Source organism: Lithobates pipiens, unplaced genomic scaffold (genome assembly GCF_037356315.1).
Source record: "Lithobates pipiens isolate NorthernLeopardFrog02 unplaced genomic scaffold, aLitPip1_a1.2 Scaffold_1, whole genome shotgun sequence".
NCBI classification, from domain to species: domain Eukaryota; kingdom Metazoa; phylum Chordata; class Amphibia; order Anura; family Ranidae; genus Lithobates; species Lithobates pipiens.
The window spans coordinates 228,380,627-228,401,869 of record NW_027507685.1 but is presented as its reverse complement, the minus strand read 5'-3'; the positions used below and the strand labels follow the sequence as shown (position 1 = coordinate 228,401,869).

The 21,243-nt window shown below is 42.1% G+C and overlaps 3 protein-coding genes across 5 annotated transcripts in view; all 3 read right to left on the bottom strand.

Moving 5' to 3' along the window:
* The window catches only part of LOC143984050 (class I histocompatibility antigen, F10 alpha chain-like), a 692,198-nt gene that overhangs the window by 158,380 nt on the left and 512,575 nt on the right, over positions 1-21,243 (bottom strand). The gene's annotated exons all lie outside the window — the stretch shown is intronic.
* LOC143984059 (class I histocompatibility antigen, F10 alpha chain-like) overlaps positions 1-21,243 on the bottom strand; it is a 682,453-nt gene that overhangs the window by 161,932 nt on the left and 499,278 nt on the right. Inside the window, exons 4-7 of one of the 3 annotated variants that reach the window (XR_013274708.1) lie at positions 13,375-13,650; positions 6,451-6,549; positions 4,071-4,100; positions 2,135-3,759 (exon numbers count right to left, since the gene is read on the bottom strand). The exons of 1 other annotated variant lie outside the window; for it this stretch is intronic. Coding sequence is in view for 1 of the 2 variants with exons in the window: in XM_077484368.1 (XP_077340494.1) it covers positions 3,719-3,759; positions 4,071-4,100; positions 6,451-6,549; positions 13,375-13,650 (446 nt within the window). In the remaining variant the exon portion in view is untranslated. Of the gene's footprint in view, positions 1-548; positions 3,760-4,070; positions 4,101-6,450; positions 6,550-13,374; positions 13,651-21,243 lie in introns of those variants that run through there. One more of the 3 variants, XM_077484368.1, reaches the window with a different exon arrangement.
* Positions 1-21,243, bottom strand: part of LOC143984105 (class I histocompatibility antigen, F10 alpha chain-like) — a 907,941-nt gene that overhangs the window by 790,682 nt on the left and 96,016 nt on the right. The gene's annotated exons all lie outside the window — the stretch shown is intronic.

The following is a 21,243-nucleotide window of genomic DNA, read 5'->3' as shown; positions in this document are numbered from 1 at the left end:
AATGTGTAGTGATAAAAGGCAGCATTGGTGGCCCCTGATAGGTGACTACATGGCTGTCCAGGGGGTAGCGGGCATTCGGGCTGCCCAGACCCAAACTCGGAGCCTGTCCAGGGGGGAACCAGAAGATGGGCAGGGAGTCTTCCTGGAGAGCCCAATCTAGACCCCCACCCAGTGGAAGGGAGGAGAGAGCTGCACAGGGGATACTACCTGCCAGGGACTCTGCTCCGCTCCTCCCCTGCCCCTCCTACTACTTTACTGCCCCACATCTGCCATAACCCACCCTTCACAGTCCCGTCCCTATCCTCCATAAAACACGCCCTCACAGCGCTGTCCCTTCCCATTACCCAACAATGTTGCTCCCGACTATTATACAACAGATGTTACAAAACACTTTGAATACCGAAAAGGGAAAAAAAATGAATTTCATTGTTAGGGTTTATAGACACATAAGAAACATAGACTCAGATTTAAAAAATAGTTAGCAGAGATATTTTAACTATTTTAGCACTCAATCAAGACAAATTGAAAAAAGTAAACAGAGTCACCTCAGAGGGGCAAGCCAATTTTATTGATAATTTAAATCTTAGTTACATACCAAAATTCTATTATTTATTGACTTAATGTCCATAGAGTAAGTACAGTCTTATTACCAACATGCCATTCATTCTCTCACGGGCCTCATATCTGTGTCTGATCATTTCAGGTCTCTGTCTGGTGATTGGGACATTAATGTTTCTTTTAACTGCTAGATCATTTATTCAATATATAACTGGGGAATTAGGCCCCCATAATCTGATACATCACCATTCCAGTCCACTGAATCACCCAACAACCTCAGATGTGTTTCAGGAGGTTTGGGATCAACTTTTCTGCACCCCAACTGATGTGAAGTTTATAGGGATATCATTCTTTGTTTTTATTTTATAATATCAGGAACATGGAGATAATGCTAATAAGCCTCCTGCAGCTGGGAAGCCAGACAGAGCCAATGGAATTTCTGAGAAAAAACATTTAGAGACTATTCACATTACAGATTATGTTCACGCAAAATACATGCATGACAGTCCACTGCCTTAAGACAGCCCATTTATTTTGAAAGTACTGATAGTGCAGTTTGACTCAAAAATTGGACATGCAGTTTTATTTTTTAGAAAAATTTGCAACACACCCCATGTCCATTGTAATGTGCTGCAGTGCTTTGTCCTCTACTGTGCAGAGCGTTCAAAACAAATGTCACCACAAAACACTGCAGTGCATGCGTTGCACTAAACAATCTGTTTGTATTTATGGCTTGTATGTGGAATATATGTACTTATCAATACCTTTTCTTAGCTTTAAGCAACATTAAAATAAAATAAATTATCTACTCAGTTTTTTATGCACCTATGATTGTTTTGACACATTTTTGTAAAGTAGAATGTGCAATTCTTTTCATTCTGAATGTGTTTTTTGACGAAATTTGACACACTTGTTAATTCGGAAATATTCAAATTAACGAAAACCCATTAAATTCGAAAATAAGAACAAAAATCCAAAAATACAATTTGAAAATCTGAAATAACTAATACTAACTACTAAATTATAGGTATTGGAATTTACTTTAAAATTGGCCGTTAGTGAACATAACAAACACTAATTTATCCAAAATTATGAATTACTATTATTAATTTGTTACATTCCATTTGTTTAGATACAGCATTCGTTATTTTGGATAATTCGTAACTTCGGATAAATTCATATTCATCACTTTCACTAACAGCCAAATTTGATAGGAAATTCCAATACCTATTATTTAATAGATATTTCTGCGGAAAATTTGAATTTTTGTTCTTATTTTTGAATTTTCGCAATTCGGATTTTTTTTTTTTTCAAAATAACGAATGGCTCAGAAAAAACAAAACAAACAAAAAAATTAAATGAAAACAAACCCATTTTTCAACAGTGCTCATGTTTACTGTATAGGCATTTTCAGACAGGTGATAAACAGCATTCAGGGTTCTATAGATTGCTTTTGTTCTCTTCAACATACAAAGTCTATGGGTCTGCAAAATCTGCTTGAAGCAGATCAGGAGGTCAATTGCAGATCCAATGTACCTGTCAGTAAATTCTGAATGATCTCATACGTGTCTCACACTAATGCAATCGACACAAGTCCAAAGCACAATGTCACAGGCCCTAAGGCAAACACAGCTCAGTGCTCAGCATTTTCTGACAAGCTTCTTTCAGCTCTATGATGGCTGGAGCACTATATCTATCTATCTATATATATATATATATATATATATATATATATATATATATATATACATACACACACACACACACACACACACTGAAGAGTTCAGTCCATTATGGATATTGGTCTGTACAGCAAAGAACTCCTCTGAATGAATGGAAAGGAAATGCCAATTTTGGTCTGACCTTAGTGGTTTGCAGATGACAACACCATTCATAGTAAAGATAAGGGAAGTCTGTTGGAAATATTCTGACATACATGGAAAGGGCAGTGGGAGAGCCATGTCTATCTGGCACAATGGGTCATCATCCATCTGAAGAAGCCCAGCAGTTATTTCCAGAATATGATGGTGTGTCCATGATGATATGAGATGTTAAACGTAGGTATGGTATAATGTTTTTTTTTTTTTACAAATCAAACTAATCAACTACAAATAATATAAAACCAACAAAATTAAAAACCTTCACCTTATTGCAAATATGTAAAGATACAAAAGATATTTAAAAACAAAGCTAAAAAAAAGCAGAATTATGTTGTATAATATGATAATTGCTGTATAAATCCTATTCCTACAGGAAACCTGTCATAGAATATGGTACATTGTGCTTATGGCCTCATTAGCCGTGTATCAGGATATCAATGTTCTTCTGACAAATGTACAGAGAAAATTTCCCCCAATAATAAAGGAAAAGGCGGCTCACTATACATGGCTGGCAATAAACAGAACCTGTGAAGATGGAGATATGAGAGATGCCAGATTGGATTTTTTTCAGAGTGCAAGTTCTGGAGCTGTCATCCTGATCCTTGAATTACTATCACCCTGGACCTTGAATCCACTACACACACACTACACACACACACACACACATACAATTCCCTGGCCTGACATAAGCACACAGAAGGGAATTGTGACAGCATGTCTGTTCCAGGTCAGTGATTCATGATGTAATCAAGCCAAGATCATTAACATAGAAAGGAGTCTATGCCCATAAAACAGGTCAGAAATGGGATCTCTCATGACTCTATCCTCATGAGTTTACAGGGGTCCAATATATGCTTCCCAACATTACTCAGATATTACTGCAGAGCCTGGGAAGTCAGATACTGAATAAGATGATGGTACTATTCAGAAATCCTCAGCACTGAACTATAGACAGCACTGATCCAATCACTTAAATCTGTATATGAATATTTATTATACCACAGACCTTTATAGGGGTGACATTGTCAGCCATGATGATTTGATTAATATGGGGAAAATACTTCTCTCAATCTTCATACATTCGGTGTACCACCCTGGTTTTACATTCAAATGTATTCTTTTATATACACCAGTGGATTAGAATACATGACAGGTTCACTTTAAATTACATGGCATTAGATATATTAATGAATGTAGACAGAAGCAAGTGCAATAGGCTGAATCCGAATGGAAAGAAAAGCCTCCCCTCCTCCTCCTGTGATGTTCTCCATCTTGTACATTCAGGCTCTCGGGTTGGAGGAGTCAGAATTGGCATCTGAAGCTGTAAAAGAAAGTGGAGCAATTTAGTCTGTATGGAGATCATGGTAAATGATGATTATCATATAATACTATATAAAGTACAGAGAGAGAACATCCTTCTGACACACACTTTTTATTACAGAGAAAAGTCTGTACAGAGAGACACTATTGGGGATCTCCTCAGTTATTTCCATTTGCATCATATAATGTAGGTAATGATAATAAAGTTACTTGTATCATAGAATAAGATGATCTGCAAGACGTCTCCCCTCCCCACATATTCTACACACTGTACACTACAACACAGAGAACAGGACATGATGGGATACTTACTACTGGTGGTCTTGTAGCCTTCTCCCCTCTCTGAAATATATAAATTATTGTGTTATAAACAGGAAAGTAGTAAATAAAAGTTCATCACAATCTGTCAGCCAATATCCAAACTCAGAATTTTGAAGCTAGAAACATCCACAGATGGGGTATAACCATCAGAAAAGACCCAAAACAGACTAATATCATTATAAATGGAAATTAAAAAAAAAGTTGAAGAACGGATCCCTACTTTCTATAAATGACACTATGGATGCTGATAAAATAATAAAGAGACAATATCATTAGAGAATACTGGAGGCCGCCATTGCTGCAATCTCCCTTTGAGAATGCTCATTCCCTGGCTGTCTTGCTAATGTTTGGCTTCAGTGCTGTCTGAGTTGGTGACACAGAATAGATACAGTTATGGAATTGGACACTTTTCTGGCATTCATTTAAGGCATGCTCGTTCCAGGTCTGACTTTCCCCAACACCCCCTGGATGACCCTCCCCCCCTATTTTATACTTTTTGTTTTTTCCTTTGCATGGGTCTTCAGATTGGTCACATGATGTGCAGGGTCCTTTTTCTCTTCAAATATTTTTTCTGGTAGTCGTGGCTCTTGATGATACAGATAGCAGCGCTGCTATTAAGACATCAGTGCCTCTCCCTGCCCCAATGTACAGAGTACAGGGTGTCATAATGATGCCCCTCAAAAGAAGTCCCATGACCCTCTGCATTCACAGTATGTCCTCAGTCTCCCAGGTTGAATAAATGTGATTTCACCTGGAATACTGAGTGGGACGGAGCTGCTTGGCCCCTCGCTTTGGTGCTTCTGCCAAACAATGCTTCCTGCCCTCCAAACTGTTCCAGCAGATCGAGAAATAATACCAGCCCTTTACCCCAATCACCGTACACAGACAAGATGTGGAGATAAAACCAAAGGAATGACTGTTTATTGAATAGACATACAGGTTTTTATGGTCAGTCACCAAATGAACAATAAAAACCAAATATTTACCTAAAACATCACACAATGGTTTAGATAACAAGGCAGAGCTGACGCAAAGCTAATCCCATCATATAGGAACCTCCAAAAGTCAGCCAAATTAGCCAACAGACAGAAACAATAGGAGACTCAATTAACAATGGGAATGCACACCTAGGAGGCGCACAATGAGGGAGACAACCCTAATAAACACACAACACCTTAATAAACAGACTAGAGCCCCTGGTATCAGATTGCTTGAGCCGATTAGATTACCATCTGATCCTAGTCTCAGTCTGAAGCAGTCATTCCTGGTTTGGACATAGAGATGGAAAAAATATGTCTGTGGGTCCTCCTGTTCTCAGTCTGTTTTGGGGAGACATGGATTTGAATCTGAAGCAAGACCACTCCATGAGTCCCAAAAGCACACAGCTCCTAAGGAGTGGTGTTCCTTTAACCTCCCTGGCGGTATGATTCAGTCTGGAATTAGGTGCTGAAAGCGGTACAATTATTTTGCATGGAAAACTGGTGTTTTATTTTGTAGTCCTGTAATTCTTAGGAATAACGCTCTTAAATCTCTTCAAACCAGAGTCTAGCAGACATCCCGGGTATGATAAAGTTTATAATATAATAAAGAATAATAAAAATTATTCAATAATGTAATCAAATCCTAAAACACTGAAAAAGGGACACGTTTTGGTTGCTATGGACAATCTCCAAATTTCAGGCAGAAAAAACAGTATTTATAATATAAAAGTGCATGCAGGGCACTGCACAGACCACTAGGGACAAAGGGGGTGTGTAATTTTTTAATACAGCACTGTAATCTTTAAGATTACAGTGCTGTGTTGGTTTTGTTTACTTTTTTGAATTTGCCGCCGTTCTCCGCTCCCGTGCGCCGTAACTTCGCAGGTAACGGAGCTCGGCGGCATTCGGCACTGTGAATCGAGCAGAGGACAGCTCGATCACAAAGTGCGGGCAACATCGCTGGATCCAGGGGACAAGGTAAGTAAGTCTCACTGTGTCCTCCCCTGCATCCAGCGATGTGATCCCGAGTCTGGCTCGGGGTTACCGCTCCTGCTAGTAAATTCTCAACCCGAGACTCGGGATTACCGCTAGGGAGGTTAAAAGCCCAGACCCATAGTCAGTGGATAGGAGGCTTGCCCCTTGTCCTCTCAAAAGCCTCTGCTCCAGTTTGGTCCGTCACACTGAGGACATCTTGTGGCAGAGAAGAGGTACTGTGGGAGACAGTGGAGTGGAAGGGGCAAGTACTGGACCCAGACTTTAAGCTGGGGGGGGGGAATTGCAACGGCGGCTTCCATAATTGTCACTTTAAGCAATCAAATTTCTTTGAACTTCATCGATTTATACTGTGAAATAAAGTAACGTGATAAAAAAAAATTAAATCTATCACTTACTCTTGTAGCAAAAGATTCCAACACCAAGAGCGACTGCAATGATGACAACAGCACAGGCAATGCCAATAATCATAGCAAGTGGGAGGCCATTATCAGGTTCTGAAAGAGATCCATGAGATGGTGGGAATAGTGAGTGAGAAGTTCAGGTGAAGATACTTTATAATAGAAGACATGTAATAATCAGACCTCATGTACACAGATGGGAAGAAACCATAGATATGCCCAGTGTAAAATTATGGGTGTTTTCCCACGTAATATTCTTATAAAATTTTGTACCCTTCATGCCCGTATGACATAATTACCGTACGTTGAACCTCTGTGTACCTGTATGCATTGTACACACATCTGTGGGTAAATGCTGATGCACAGAAGCATCCGTGTTGACAAGCATAAAGCTGCATACAGCCAACCTCTAGAATAGCAGGCTGTACACAACACCTGTGTCTTCCAGGGTGCGGGAAACTCCTGGAATTTTATGCTAGGCTTGTCTTTACCAAGCCAATTGAAATCAGCTGACAAATTATTTGGAAAGGCTGTTCTGCTTGAGTGCAGATACTGTCCATCATCTGACAGTCAGGGCCGGTTCACACTATTGCGATGCGAGAACCCTGCGAATCAACTGTGGGTTCCCGCATCTCACCCGACACGCACGGCAGTTCACACTGCCATATGCAGACTGCTGGAGAGTGTCATTATATGTTAACGTCACCCCCATTTCAGCTTGCATATTGCACTGCGATGTGACAGTTCGGACATGAATTGGATTACATATATGTGAACACACACGCAATCTGATTGTGGTCCGAACAAAAAAAAGGGTCCTGTGCGTGTTTGCACCGAATGCGGTGCGATATTAGCCATACTATCTGTATGACTGACATCGCACCGCACAGACATCGCATGTAATGTGACCAGCAGTGCGCTGTGAATTACATGCAATGTCTGCAATCACAATAGTGTGAACCGGCCCTAAGACCTTGTTTACATGCAGTCCGGGGTTCGGTTGAGCAGCATTTTTATTCCCCCCTCCAACTGCTCCTACTAAATCTACAATGACAGAAAGTGTGGTGTATATTCTGCAGCCATGATGCTTTGCATTGTGGTGCAGCAGATCCCCTTTGGGTTCATGTGCGGGTCTTTAGAGGTTAAAACAGACAGTAAGTAGGCAGCATAATACTTCCTCACCCCCTGTCAAATGCTCCTTATAGGCAGATTCACTGCAGATCACTCTTCAGAGGACACCGTCCACAGTCTTATTAATCAGCCACATTGCTCATGTAAAATAAGAATGAACTGATTTTAGGTATCAATCCCCAGCTGTTTTGATTGGCCGGGCTGAGAGATCGTCATGCCCATGTAGGGATGAGCTTCGTGTTTGAGTCGAACATACGTTCGACTCGAACATCGGCTGTTCGCCGTTCGGCGAATTCCGAACTTTATGGGCCGTTCGCGCCAAATTCGTGTGGCGCTCACGGCCCACAATGCACTGCGATGGCGTAGTGCATTGCTGGCTCATGATTGGCCAAGCATGCACTGTGACCCCGCATACTTGGTCAATCACAGCGCCGGCAGCCAGGAGAGCCATGATTGGCCATAGGCAGGATGCCTGTGGCCAATCATAGCTCAGGCTGTGTAGTACACGCCCCACACTATATAAGGCTGCCAGCGTGGCGGCCTTGTGTAGTGTGTTGCCGTGTGAAGCAGTTAGTGGGTGTTCTGTGTACCTTCAACACAGTATACACCAATCGTTATCGGCCGATTTTTCGATCTTGCTCTTCTGTAGTGGTTGTTGTCTGCGTGCCCTGACCGCAGTATACACTGCTATATTCACCTCACCTATATAGCTAGCGATATATCTATCTTTTATAATAGAGCTTGCAGTCAGTGTTAGGAGCTTGTGCGTGCTGTCTGCGTGCTCTGAACCCAGTATACACCGCTATATCCACCTATATAGCAAACTATCTTGCTCGTTTTAAATAGAGCTTGCAGTCAGCGGTAGGAGATTGTGCGTGCTGTCTGCGTGCTCTGAAAAAGACGGACGGCAAAACAAATTATACAGGGGTGATAACCCTTCCCTATGTTTTCCAAAAAGCTTAAAAATAGTTTTTTTGACTGGAGCTACACTTTAAAAATGTACCAGTTGAAAATTACAAACAGATTCAACTTAACACAACAAACCTACACAGTCCCTGTCTTGTTTGCACCGCCTGTATACCGCTGTTCTGAGTATATAGGGCCTGGGGGCCACACGGATTTCCTTTTTTTAATATGGGTACGGGGTTCCCCTTAATATGCGTACAAGACCCAAAGGGGCTGGTAATGGGCAGGGAGGGCTACCCATGCCATTTTTCTCAATGATTTTCAACCATATTGCAGGAACCAGATATAACATTAAAACCGCAAGCAGTTTTAAATGACGTTATTTCCGTTAAATGTCATTTTGTGCAGGGACTGTTCTAAACACGGGAAACACGTGGCACTTCACAGGTATACTACAGACACCCCCCCAGGCACGATATTTAAAGGAATATTTCACTTTTTTTTTTTCACTTTAATCGGCATTAAAATCAGTGCTCCCGCCAAAACAGCCATTTTTAAAACTTTTTTTTGCATTGACCCATGTCCCCTGGGGCAGGAGCCAGGTCCCCAAACCCTTTTTAGGACAGTATCTTGCATATTAGCCATTAAAATTAGCACTTTTAATTTTGAACGTTCGAGTCCCATAGACTTCAATGGGGTTCTAACGTTCGTATGAATTTGGGGTCCGTTCGGAAGTTCTGGTGCGAACCGAACCGGGGGGGGGGTGTTTGGCTCATCCTTATGCCCATGCATGCTTAGGAGCTCAGTCATCTCTGCACTGCTGAAATTATACCCTGATCTGTGTGACTAGCTCAGTGTACAGTGCAGACAGACAGGACAGCAACTTTAATGCAGAAGAGACATCGGGGGTTATTTACTAAAGGCAAATAGCTTGTTCACTTTGCAAGTGCAATTTGAACTCTGCAAGGACATTTTCTTAAGAACTTAATAAAATAAGATGAAGCTTCACTCTGCAAAGAATACCCAATAACATTTTTGTTTGCACATGATTAGATGACAGAAGTCCCTCATTTACTAAGGTCTGGAGTAAATTCACTTGAAAAGTGCCGTCTATTTGTCTTTAGTAAATCAGCCCCAGTATGTCTTTTCTGTATCAAAAATTCTGCCTGTTCACCTTTTTTTTCTTCACACTGACGTTACACTTAAACTTATTTTTTACTCATGGTGGCCGGAGGTCCTGGCTGTATTTCTCCTACAGACATGACTGTAGCTTTCCCTCGCCTTAATCACAGGGATTGGTCAGTGACCAACTTATGTTCTTACGTAATGTAATATTTAAAAAAAAGTGACTGAGATAAAAGTTCTGGATTACAGGAAAAAAAAAAAGACAGTGCTCCACTAATATTAAAAATAGACAGAGTTAGGAAAATGTAAAGAGAAGTGCAAAACAAATAAAATTGATCAATAATGCACTCACATTTAACACCACAGAACGTCATTGCTGATGAAACGCGTAGGGTGGAGTCACAGCAGGAGAAGTCTGCGCACCAAATGTAGTGCCCATCTTAAAAACGTTCTTTTTTTTTTAATCAAGTCGTTTTTAATTTATTATTAAACATACATACAGATATGTCACATTAATCCATGAAGTGTCAAAAAATTTTAACTTTCTAATGTGGTTTTCTATTTTTTTTTTAAATGTGAAGGCATTATTTTACTAAATGGACTTTAAAAAACATGCTGTACTATGAGATACCTCTGCTTTTCTTTTTGACTACTACCCATTGGGAGTTCTGATGGTCACCACGGTAGGAACAACTACTGAACATGTTTACCCAAGGGAGAAGCTGAGAGATGTCTGACTGTGCTTTTTGACTGCAAGGTCAAATGTATTTGGTCAGATACTGACTATGCAGTTTGAGGGTTTGTGTCACACATCCTTATGAGCACCACCTACCATCCATTTAAAGAGGAAGTAAACCCTGATGGGTGTTACTTCCTCTTTGATTCCCTGCAAAGGTAAAGCATAATGGACTACTATGCATTGCATAGTAGCCCATTATGTGGCACTTACCTGACACAGGAGCCAGCGACGTCACCGCTGTCCCCTGTAGCACCAAGCGTCCATCTCCTTTTCCGGGTATCGCTGCTCCAGTGCTTGAGTGGCTGAAGCAGCGATGACATCACTCCCACACATGCGCACAGCCACTAATGGCATATCGCCGTTAGCAGCGGCATGCTCAGTGCGCCTGCGCGCCGCTGTCTATGGCGCATGCTCTGTAGACAGCAGTGCCTGTCCTTTTGCAAATATCTCCTAAACTGTGTAGGTTTAGGAGATATCTCATGGACCTACAGGTAAGCCTTAATGTAGGCTTACCTGTAGGTCAAAGTGGTCTGTAAGGGTTTACAACCACTTTAAGGACGTTATGGACTTACCTGATCAATTTGAATTGGTTTGTACCTCTTTGTTCATCCCTTTTCCAGGCTCTGTCTATTTAATATTAGTGGAGCACCGCCTTTTTCATATAATTGTGTTTATATTATAGCCTGCAATATTGTGTCAGCTGCTCATTTCTTGACAACTACATTTGTGATTTAATAGTTTTGGATTGGCAATTCTATTTTCAAGACATGTTGTGAATATGAACACAGAGGTTCATTTACTAGAGGCAAATAGCCTGTGAACTTTGCAAGTGCAGTTGCTGCAGAGCTTATAGTACTTAATGAGATGAAGCTTCACTTTACAAAGAACACCCAATCACACGCAAGGAAAATAAAAAACAGCATTTTGCTTGCACATGATTGCAGTGGCGTAGCGCGGGTTGTCAGCGCCCGGGGAAAGGCAAGTAATTTGCTCATGGTTAGTGTTTGACTGAAGCCATTTATTATCAATAAAATGTGTTTACTCTTTTTAAATAATAATGACAATAGAAACAATCCAAATGACCCTGATCAAAAGTTTACATTAATACTTATGTAAACTGTGTATTGCCCCCTTTAAGCCCTTGTACACACGGTCGGAGATTCCGACAACCAAATGCGTCAGAGTAATTCCGACGGATTAATTCCGGAAGAGGTCCAGAAGCGATGTTGCATACACACGGTCAGACTAAGTAGACTAAGTTGTCGGAAAATCCGATTGTACATAACGTGATGACGTTATTTTGTTACGACGGGACTACATTCAGGCTAGTAGCCAATAGCTTTGGTCTAGGAATTTGATCTGAGCATGCGTGGCACTTTGTCTGTCAGAGTAGGCTACACATGATCGGACTATGTCCGATTGGAGCATTTTGTCTGAAAATTTTACCGGCAAGTTGGAAAAATTGGTACGACGGATATTCCGACGGAAACAGTCCGATGCAGACAACACACAGTCAGAATATCTGACAAAACGGTCTGATAGAAAACATTCCGACGGAATCTCCGACCGTGCGTACAAGGGCTTACATCAATGACAGCTTGAAGTCTTTTGTGGTATTTGTGGATGAGGCTCTTTATCTGCTCAGATGGTAAAGTTGCCCATTCCTCTTGGCAAAAAGCCTTCAGTTCCTGTAAATTCTTGGGCTGTCTTGTATGAACGGCACGTCTGAGATCTCCCCAGAGTGGCTCAATGATATTGAGGTCAGGAGACTGAGATGGCCACTCCAGAACCTTCACTTTATTCTGCTGTAGCCAATGACAGGTCAACTTGGCCTTGTGTTTTGGATCATTGATATGTTGGAATGTCCAAGTACATCCCATGCACAGCTTCCTGGCTGATGAATGCAAATGTTACTCCAGTATTCTTTGAGATCATACTACATTCATCTTGCCAACAATTTTGACCACATTTCCTGTGCCTTTATAGCTCACACATCCCCAAAACATTAGCGATCCACCTCCGTGTTTTACAGTAGGAATGGTGTACCTTTCATCATAGGCCTTGTTGAGTCCTCTACAAATGTAATGTTTATGGTTGTGGCCAAAAAGCATCACTCCAAATGACTTTGTGACAGAAGATTTGAGGCTTGTCTCTGTGGCGTTTGGCATATTGTAAGCAGGATACTTTGTGGCATTTGCATAGTAATGGCTTTTCTCTAGCGATTGGACCATGCAGTCCACCTTTCTTCAAGTGCCTCCTTATTGTGCCACACCACATGTTTTCAGAGTCCTGTATTTCACCTGAAGTTATTTGTGGGTTTTTCTTTGAATCCCGAACAACTTTCCTGGCAGTTGTTTCTGAAATTTTACCCCTCATTTTTCACTTCTTGATTAGAGTTTGAACACTGCTGATTGGCATTCTCAATTCCTTGAATATCTTTTTATATCCCTTTCCTGTTTTATACAGTTCAACTATCTTTCCCTGCAGATCCATTGACAATTCTTTTTCTTTCTCCATGACTCAGAATCCAGAAACATCAGTGCAGCACTGGATGAAAGATGCAAGGGTCTGTCAGGAGTCTAGAAAGTCATTGACCTTTTATACAAACACATTAATTACAAGCAAACAGATCACAGGTGAGAATGGCTACCTTTAATAGCCATTCAAACCCCTTTGTGTCAACTTGTGTGCATGTTATCAAATCAAAATCACCACCAGGGTATGTAAACTTTTGATCAGGGTCATCTGGGTAGTTTCTGTTGCTATTATGATTTAAAAAAATAAAAACACAGTTGATTGATAATAAATGGCTTCAGCCAAACACTAACCGTGAGTGAAAGAAATGTTTTTGTTTTATCCATCATATCACAAGAAATCATGAATTCTGCCAGGGTGTGTAAACTTATGAGCACAACTATATGTATGTATAGAGATTATATTATATATAAAACCATGATGGTAGACCTCATGTGTGTGTAGTCATGGTTAGATATTTTATAAAACTTTCTGCTTCTACTCACCGTATTTCTTAGTGAGAACTTCCTCCAGACTGCTGTGGTCCACATGACAGGAGTAAGTGTCGGCTTCCTGGGTTGGCACTTCCACACTGACTCTGATCTGATAGGTGCCATCAGGATGGGGGAGAATTGGACTCATTTCATCTGAAGGAAGATGGTCCTTCCCATTCCTCATCCACTTCACATCCACAGGTCGGGGGTGAAATCCGTACACCAGGCACTGAAGTCTTGTTATTCCATCTTGCTGAGCACGACCCCACACCTTCACCTCTGGACGCACTGAGGGAGATAAATAAATAAAAAAATCGATAAAAACACTGATGGTATACATATAAAGAAAAAATGGTTGGGACTTTGTATGAGGCCATGACTATACAGTACACAGGTCTCCATCCCTATTAATTGATAAGGAGGGGAAGGGGGGAAAAAAGAGGGCAATGGGACTTTGTATGAAACACCCCACTAGGGTAGATAGTAATGATTAATTCAATATTGATTGATTCAAACACAATAGAGTAAAGTGCAATAAAAAGCATTAATGGTAAATCAATATATATGATACAGAATGGAGGTAATCATGAGTAATACATGACATAGTAAAAATTCATAGCATAGTAACATTGTTGCACATAATTAGTAATAAATCAGCAGTAAACTCAAATTTGTGTAAAAACATAGTAGGTAAAAAAAAGTTGGATTGATGATTCAAACAAGTCAACCCATGGTAGACACATGATTACTGTGGCATAGCATCAAATAATAAAATCTTGACGCGTTTCGTGGATTGTTTCCACTCATCAGGAGCAGCTATACATTGGGGGTACCTAAAATGAATTATAAATTCATAATCAATGGTAATTGATTATAACAGGAAGAGAGGGAACAAACAACTATGGTCCTATCACTCTTACCTATGGGTAGAAGGTTATAAAGGTAGATCATGATGATAATGATGATTGGAAGCAAATCTGAGTTTACTGCTGGTTTATTACTAATCATGTGCAACAATGTTACTATGCTATGATTTTTTACTATGTCATGTATTACTCATGCTTACCTCAATTTTGTATTGTATATATTGGTTTACCATTAATGCTTTTTATTGCACTTTACTCTATTGTATTAGTAATAAATAATTTATTCATTATTGATTGATTCAATCCACCCTACTGATGGTATACAGTTACAGAGCACCTGAAAAGTATTCAGTGCCTCACTTTTTCCACATTTTGTTATGTTACAGCCTTATTCCAAAATGGATTAAATACATTTTCCTCAAAAAATTCTACAAACAATACCCCATAATGACAACGCAAAAGAAGTTTGTTTGAAATCTTTGCAAATTAATAAAAAAAATAATCACGTGTACATAAGTATTCACAGATTTTGCTATTCTCTGGTCTGATGAAACAAAGGATAAACTCATTGGCCTGAATGGCAAGTGCCATGTCTGGAGGAAACCAGGCACCGCTCATCCCCTGGCCAATACCATCCCTACAGTAAAGCATGGTGGTGGCATCATAATTCTGTGGGGATGTTTTCTAGCAGCAGGAACTGGGAGACTTATCAGGATTGAGGGAACAATGAATGTAGCAATGTATGAGGCATTCTTGATGAATACCTGCTCCAGAGCACTCTGGACCTCAGACTGGGATGAAGGTTCATCTTCCAACAGGACAGCGACCCTAAGCACACAGCCAAAATAACAAAGGAGTGGCTTCGGGAAATTTCTGTGAATGTCCTTGAGTGCCCCAGCCAAAGCCCAGACTGGAACCCGATTGGACATTTCTGGAAAGATCTGAAAAAAGGCTGTGTACCAATGCTCCTCATCCAACCTGATGGCGCTTGAGAGGTCCTGCAAAGAATGGGAGAAAATTCCAAAAAATAGGTGTGCCAACCTTGTAGCAGCATACTCAGAAAGACTTGAAGCTGTAATTGGTGCCAAAGGTGCTTCAGTATTGAGCAAAGGCTGTGAATACTTATGTACTGGTCATTTCTTTTATTTTTAATAAATTTGCAAAGATTTCAAACTTCTCTCACAGTGTCATTATGGGGAATGGTTTGAAGAATTTTAGGAAAAATAATAAATTGAATCCATTTTGGAATAAGGCTGTAACATGAAATGGGGAAAAAGTGAAGCGCTGTGAATACTTTCGGGATGCCCTGTATAAGAGGATCGCACACATACAGAGACAACTCTACAATCATTTGTCAGGATCATTAACCACTTCAATACAGGGCTCTTTCCCCCTTCCTGCCCAGTCCAATTTTCAGCGCAATCACATTTTGAATGACAATTGCGCAGTCATGTGACGTTTACCCAAACAAAATTTTTATCATTTCCCCCACAAATAGAGCTTTCTTTTGGTGGTATTTGATCACCACTGGGGTTATTTTTTGCGATACTAATAAAAAAAGACCAACATTTTTGAAAAAAAGGGGAAGTTCTTTGTTTCTGTTACAAAACTTTGTAAATAAGTAATTTTTCCTCTTTCACTGATGAAGCAGTACTGATTGGCACTGATAAGGTGGCACTGGTGAGGAGGCACTGATATACAGCACTGATGGGCACTCATAGGCGGCACTGATCAGGAGGCACAAGCAGGCATCACTGATGGGCACAGAGTTCCATCCCTAATGGGCACTGATTAACATCCCTAGTGGGCTTACCTGGTGGTCATGGGTGGGCATCCTGGGGGGCTGCACTGGCAATCAATAAGTGCAGACCCCACCGCCAGGAGAGCAGCCGATCGGTTTCTCCTCTAATAGCCCCCCATAGACAGCACAATGTAGCCTCGTCTCTATGGAATCATGATCATCAGGCGAGATTGTAGCACTGCTCCCCAGCATTATACATCAATCCCTAACTATGTATATAGAGAGCAAATTCATATAACATGCAGCTGCAATTTTCAGCATCATTGGGAGGGTTTTACAAACAGTCCCAACTGCTGGAAATGTATGCAAATGTCAAAATATGAATGTAGGCTTAAAGACAGAAGTGATCCGGCAGCTTCTATGGACCCCCAATAGGTGCGACTCCCCCCCCACCATGTTTCCCAGACTCGACTAATCCCCCTCTGGGCCTGGAACCCACATGGCAGGTGTCACCAGGTAGAGGGGAGGGAGACCAGAGAGCACCTATTTGTTGATCTCCTCTAGACAGTAAGAACCCAGAAGCAACATTTTTCACTTCCGGTTTTGGTTGTCACTTTTTCCAGCAGTTCTGACCACAGAAAAAGTTAATGAAGCACAAGATACACTCCGTTAGCTTCAGACGTGCAAGGGAGACATCAGGAGTCTAAAAGACCGCTGATGACTCATTAAAGAGACCCTGTGGAAATAAATATACTATCATTTAGGGGGTGATTGGTTCCCTTTGTGATAGCAATAAGGTTAAGTGAAGAAAAAAAAAAAAAAAAAAAAAAAAGGGTACACCAAAGCATGTAAAACTTTTGCCACCAGTTGTTTGTGTTTTTTGCACACATGTCTAAAAAAACATTTTAAGCCTGAAGATCACATTATATATTTTCTGAGAGCAAAGACCCTGGAGAATAAAATGATGGTAGTTACAATTTTTAATGTCTCACAATATTAGCTCAACTCTTTACAAAGTACAAATTTTCAGTAAAAAAAAAAAAATATACTAAAGTTAATTTTAGGGCACACAAGCACAATACAGTTTATAAGTAAAATATAAAAGATGAGGTTGTCCTGAGTACATACCCTAAAGTTGTGTATTGTGGGGAAATAAACATTGCTACCCAAAACTTTTCCATACAGGCAACACATTAAAGTAGAAGCCACCTGGGGCAAAAGGCTGAGCTGGATGATTCCCAAAAGGAACAGTGTGATTCCGTAACCACAGAAAAGTTTCACACTGTTTCACTTTTGAAATAATAGTCACAGTGACCAGGGATAAAGGGTAAAATCAAAACCACCGAAAGTCACGCAGTCAGTCAGGGATGCAATTCTCATAAGAAGAGACCATACTGAAACAGGCAGTTGTGCATTTATACTTAGGTTTGTAGGACAGCACTCCGGTACAGGAAATTTTTTAGAACATTTAGATTATCACACTATTCACTGTGTTTTGATGTATGGGATGCATCTGTTTTTAATTTCACATAATTAGAGGTGGGTTATGGCCCCTTATTTAACCACTTACAGACCGGACCATTTTGCTGGTCAAAGACCAGACCACTTTTTGCGATTCGGCACTGCGTCGCTTTAACTGACAATTGCGCGGTTGTGCGATGTGGCTCCCAAACAAAATTGACGTCCTTTTTTTTATACCACAAATAGAGCTTTCTTTTGGTGGTATTTGATCACCCCTGCGGTTTTTATTTTTTGCGCTATAAACAAAAATAGAGCGACAATGTTGAAAAAAAATTCAGCTTTCAGCGCTGTAGCACTTTGAGTGATAATTGTGTGGTCATACAACACTGCACCCAAACTACATTTTTATCATTTTGTTCTCACAAATAGAACTTTCTTTTGGTGGTATTTGGTGGTATCACCTCATGCAATTTTTATTTTCTGCTAAACAAATAAAATACTGAAAATTTTGAAAAAAAATGTTTTTTGTTTTTGTTTCAGTTACTTCACTGATGGGCACTGATAAGGCGACACTGATGGGCACCGATGAGGTGGCATAAATGAAGTGGCACTGATGAGGTGGCATTGATGGGCACTGATATCTGACACGGATGGGCACTGATATGCGACACAAATGGGCACTGATAGGTGGCACAAATAAGCACTGATAGGCAGCACAGATGGGCACCGATAGGCGGCATGGATGGGCACGATAGGCAGCACAGATGGGCACGATAGGCGGCACAGATGGGCACGATAGGTGGCACAGATGGGCACTGATAGGCGGCACAGATGGGCACTGATAGGCGGCACAGATGGGCACTGATAGGCGGCACAGATGGGCACTGATAGGTGGCATTGTAGTGTAAAGTATTGTACTGATGGATGCAAATCAGTGCCAAACAATGCATGCCAATCAGTGATGCCCATTGTGGGCACAGATTGGCATCCATTGTGGGCACTGACTGGCATCCCTTTGTGGTCTAGGGTGGCATACCTTGTCCTGTGCATCCCTGGTTGTGTGGTGGTGTCCCTGGTGGTCCAGTGTAGGCATCCGCGGGGGGCTGCACTGATAATCGATCAGAAGAGCAGCCGATCGGCTCTCCTCTACTTCTGTCTGACAGACGCGAGTGAGGAAAAGCCAATCACTGGCTCTTCCTATTTAGACTGTAATCAGCTGTGATTGAACATGGCCGGTCATGTGGTAAAGAGTCTTGGTACCAAGATCGTAGTTGTGGTGTGTCAGACTGACACACCGCAACAGCGATCGCCGTGATGCACGCCCCTGGGTGTGCACAGCGGCTTAATATCCTGAGGACGTCATATGACGCCCAGTCAGGATATTGAAACCACTTTACCGCCATCATTCTGCTATATCTCGGATGGCAAGTGGTTAAAGTAGAAGTCCAGCCTAACACTAAAAATTACTACATCTACAGACAACCACAATCTAACACTAACCTATCTAGCCCTGTAAAGAAGAAATCAGTATACATACCTTTTTTGAAGCCGATCCGGACCAGTCTCCAGTGGCAGAAGCTCTGCAGAGGAGACAGCCAACAATGGCTGTGAAATGAATGAGAACTTATGTTACTATGGGGCTTCCGTTGTCGAGTGCTCAGGTACACACACCGCTCAGCAGCCCAGTCATGCAGCATCCCCCACGGGATGGGGGATGCTTCCCCACCACAGAATCAGGGTACCCTCAGCAGGAGTGACTACCCACAATTGCACAAAAAAAACTGCGGAAGTAATGCAACAATGCATTCTTAAAGGTACCGTGTTTTTATCAATTGCAACTATACAGCCGCCTGCAAAATCTTTGTGGCCAAACAGGCATCAGCCGATGCACTGACGTCTACCTTGAATAACTTGGTAAACGTGTGGACAGAAGACCAGGTCGCCGTCTTACACACCTGAGCAACAGACGCTTGGTGTCAGAAGGCCCAAGACATTCCGATTGCCCTTGTGGAATGGGCCATAACCGGAAAGAGGGGCACCTGCCGCTTTAAGGCGTGGGCTTGTACTACAATCTGTCTGATCCACCTGGAAATGGTGGCTGATGAGACCGCCATGCCTTTCTCGGGACCAGCTACCAAGACAAACATCGAGTCTGACTTCCGAAAGGGAGCAGTGGTAGACAAATACACTTTCAGAGCGTGAAGGTCCACCTCCTTAGGGTGTTTCGGTCTAGGACAGAGAGATGGTAACACAATATCCTCATTAATGTGAAAAGCCGAGACCACCTTCGGTAGAAAGGATGGTTGCGAATGCAACACCACCTTATCCTTATGGATAACCAGATAAGGCGACTTGCAAGACAAGGCCGCCGGTTCCGAAACCCTCCTGGCCAAGGTGATGGCCACCAGAAAGACCACTTTCTGGGAAAGAGTCAACAGGGGAAACGCCCTGATATTTTCAAGCAGCGGGTCTTGAAGTGCCGATAACACCAGGTTCAAATCCCATGGGGGTAACGGTGGACGCACCGGAGGGACTACATGACGAACCCCCTGAACAAAGGTACTCACTATGAGTGAGACACCAGGGGTTGCTGAAAAAAGACAGCCAAAGCTGAAGTTTTTGCCCCTTAATAGTGCTTAACCCCATTTTCTGGTCTACTTCTTCCTGAAAAAACAGCAGGATCCTGGATATGGAAAAAAGAGCACGGATGCCAACCTTTCTCCGCACACATGGAGATGTAGGCCGTCCAGGAACGATGATATATCTTCCAAGAAGAAAAATTTCTGTGCTCTCAACATAGTTGGGATCACCGAAGCCAACAGACCCCGATTCCTCAACACCTGGCTCTCAATAGCCGTGCCGTTAAAGCCGGCGATGGTAAAGCAGGATGGAGAATCGGACCTTGAGACAGAAGGTCCTCTCGTAATGGCAGTTGCCAAAGAGCATCTAACACCAGACGCACCAGTCCAAACTGTGACCACCAGTATTACTGGGATCCCCTTGGCTTCCACTCTGCAAATCAGATGTGGTAATAGCTTCAGTGTAGGAAAAGCATAGATCAGCTGGTACTGATCCCACAGAGCCATCAGCGCATCTGACGCGTCTGCCCACGGATCTCTTATCCTGGACACGAATCTTGGCACCCTCCAATTGAGACGGGGGCCAGAAGAGCTACGTCTGGTGTGCCCCACCTCAGACACAGTCACCTGAATATCTCTGGATGCACCGCCCATTCTCCCGGGTCCAGTATCTGGCGTCTCAGACAGTCCACCTGCCAGTTCTCCACTCCGGGAATGTAAATGGCCGACAAAACCAGTAAATGTCGCTCTGCCCACCTAAGTATGTGAGCGACCTCCCATGCCGCAGCTGAGCTACTTGCCCCCCTTGGTGATTGATGTATGCCACTGCAGTGGCATTGGCTGACTGGATCCTGATTGGATGTCCTTGCAGTCTCATTGACCATGTGGAGAGGCACAGCCTGATCGCTCTCAGTTCGAGCAGATCGATCGGCAACTTGGATTCTTCCGTCGACCAGAGGCCCTGAGCTGACTGAACCCCCATTACTCCGCCCCAGCCGAAAAGGCTGGCGTCTTGTGTGATCACTGTCCACTTTAGAAGTAGGAATGACTTTCTGGCCTGAATCACCAGGGACCTCAGCCACCAGATCAGTGATTCTCTGACTTACTGGCTCACCTGAATCTGACGATCCAGGGACAACTGAGATCTGTCCCATTTTGAAAAGATCTCCTTCTGCAGGACTCTGGTGTAGAACTGGGCAAAGGGTACAGCCCCAAAGGAGATCACCATGAGCTC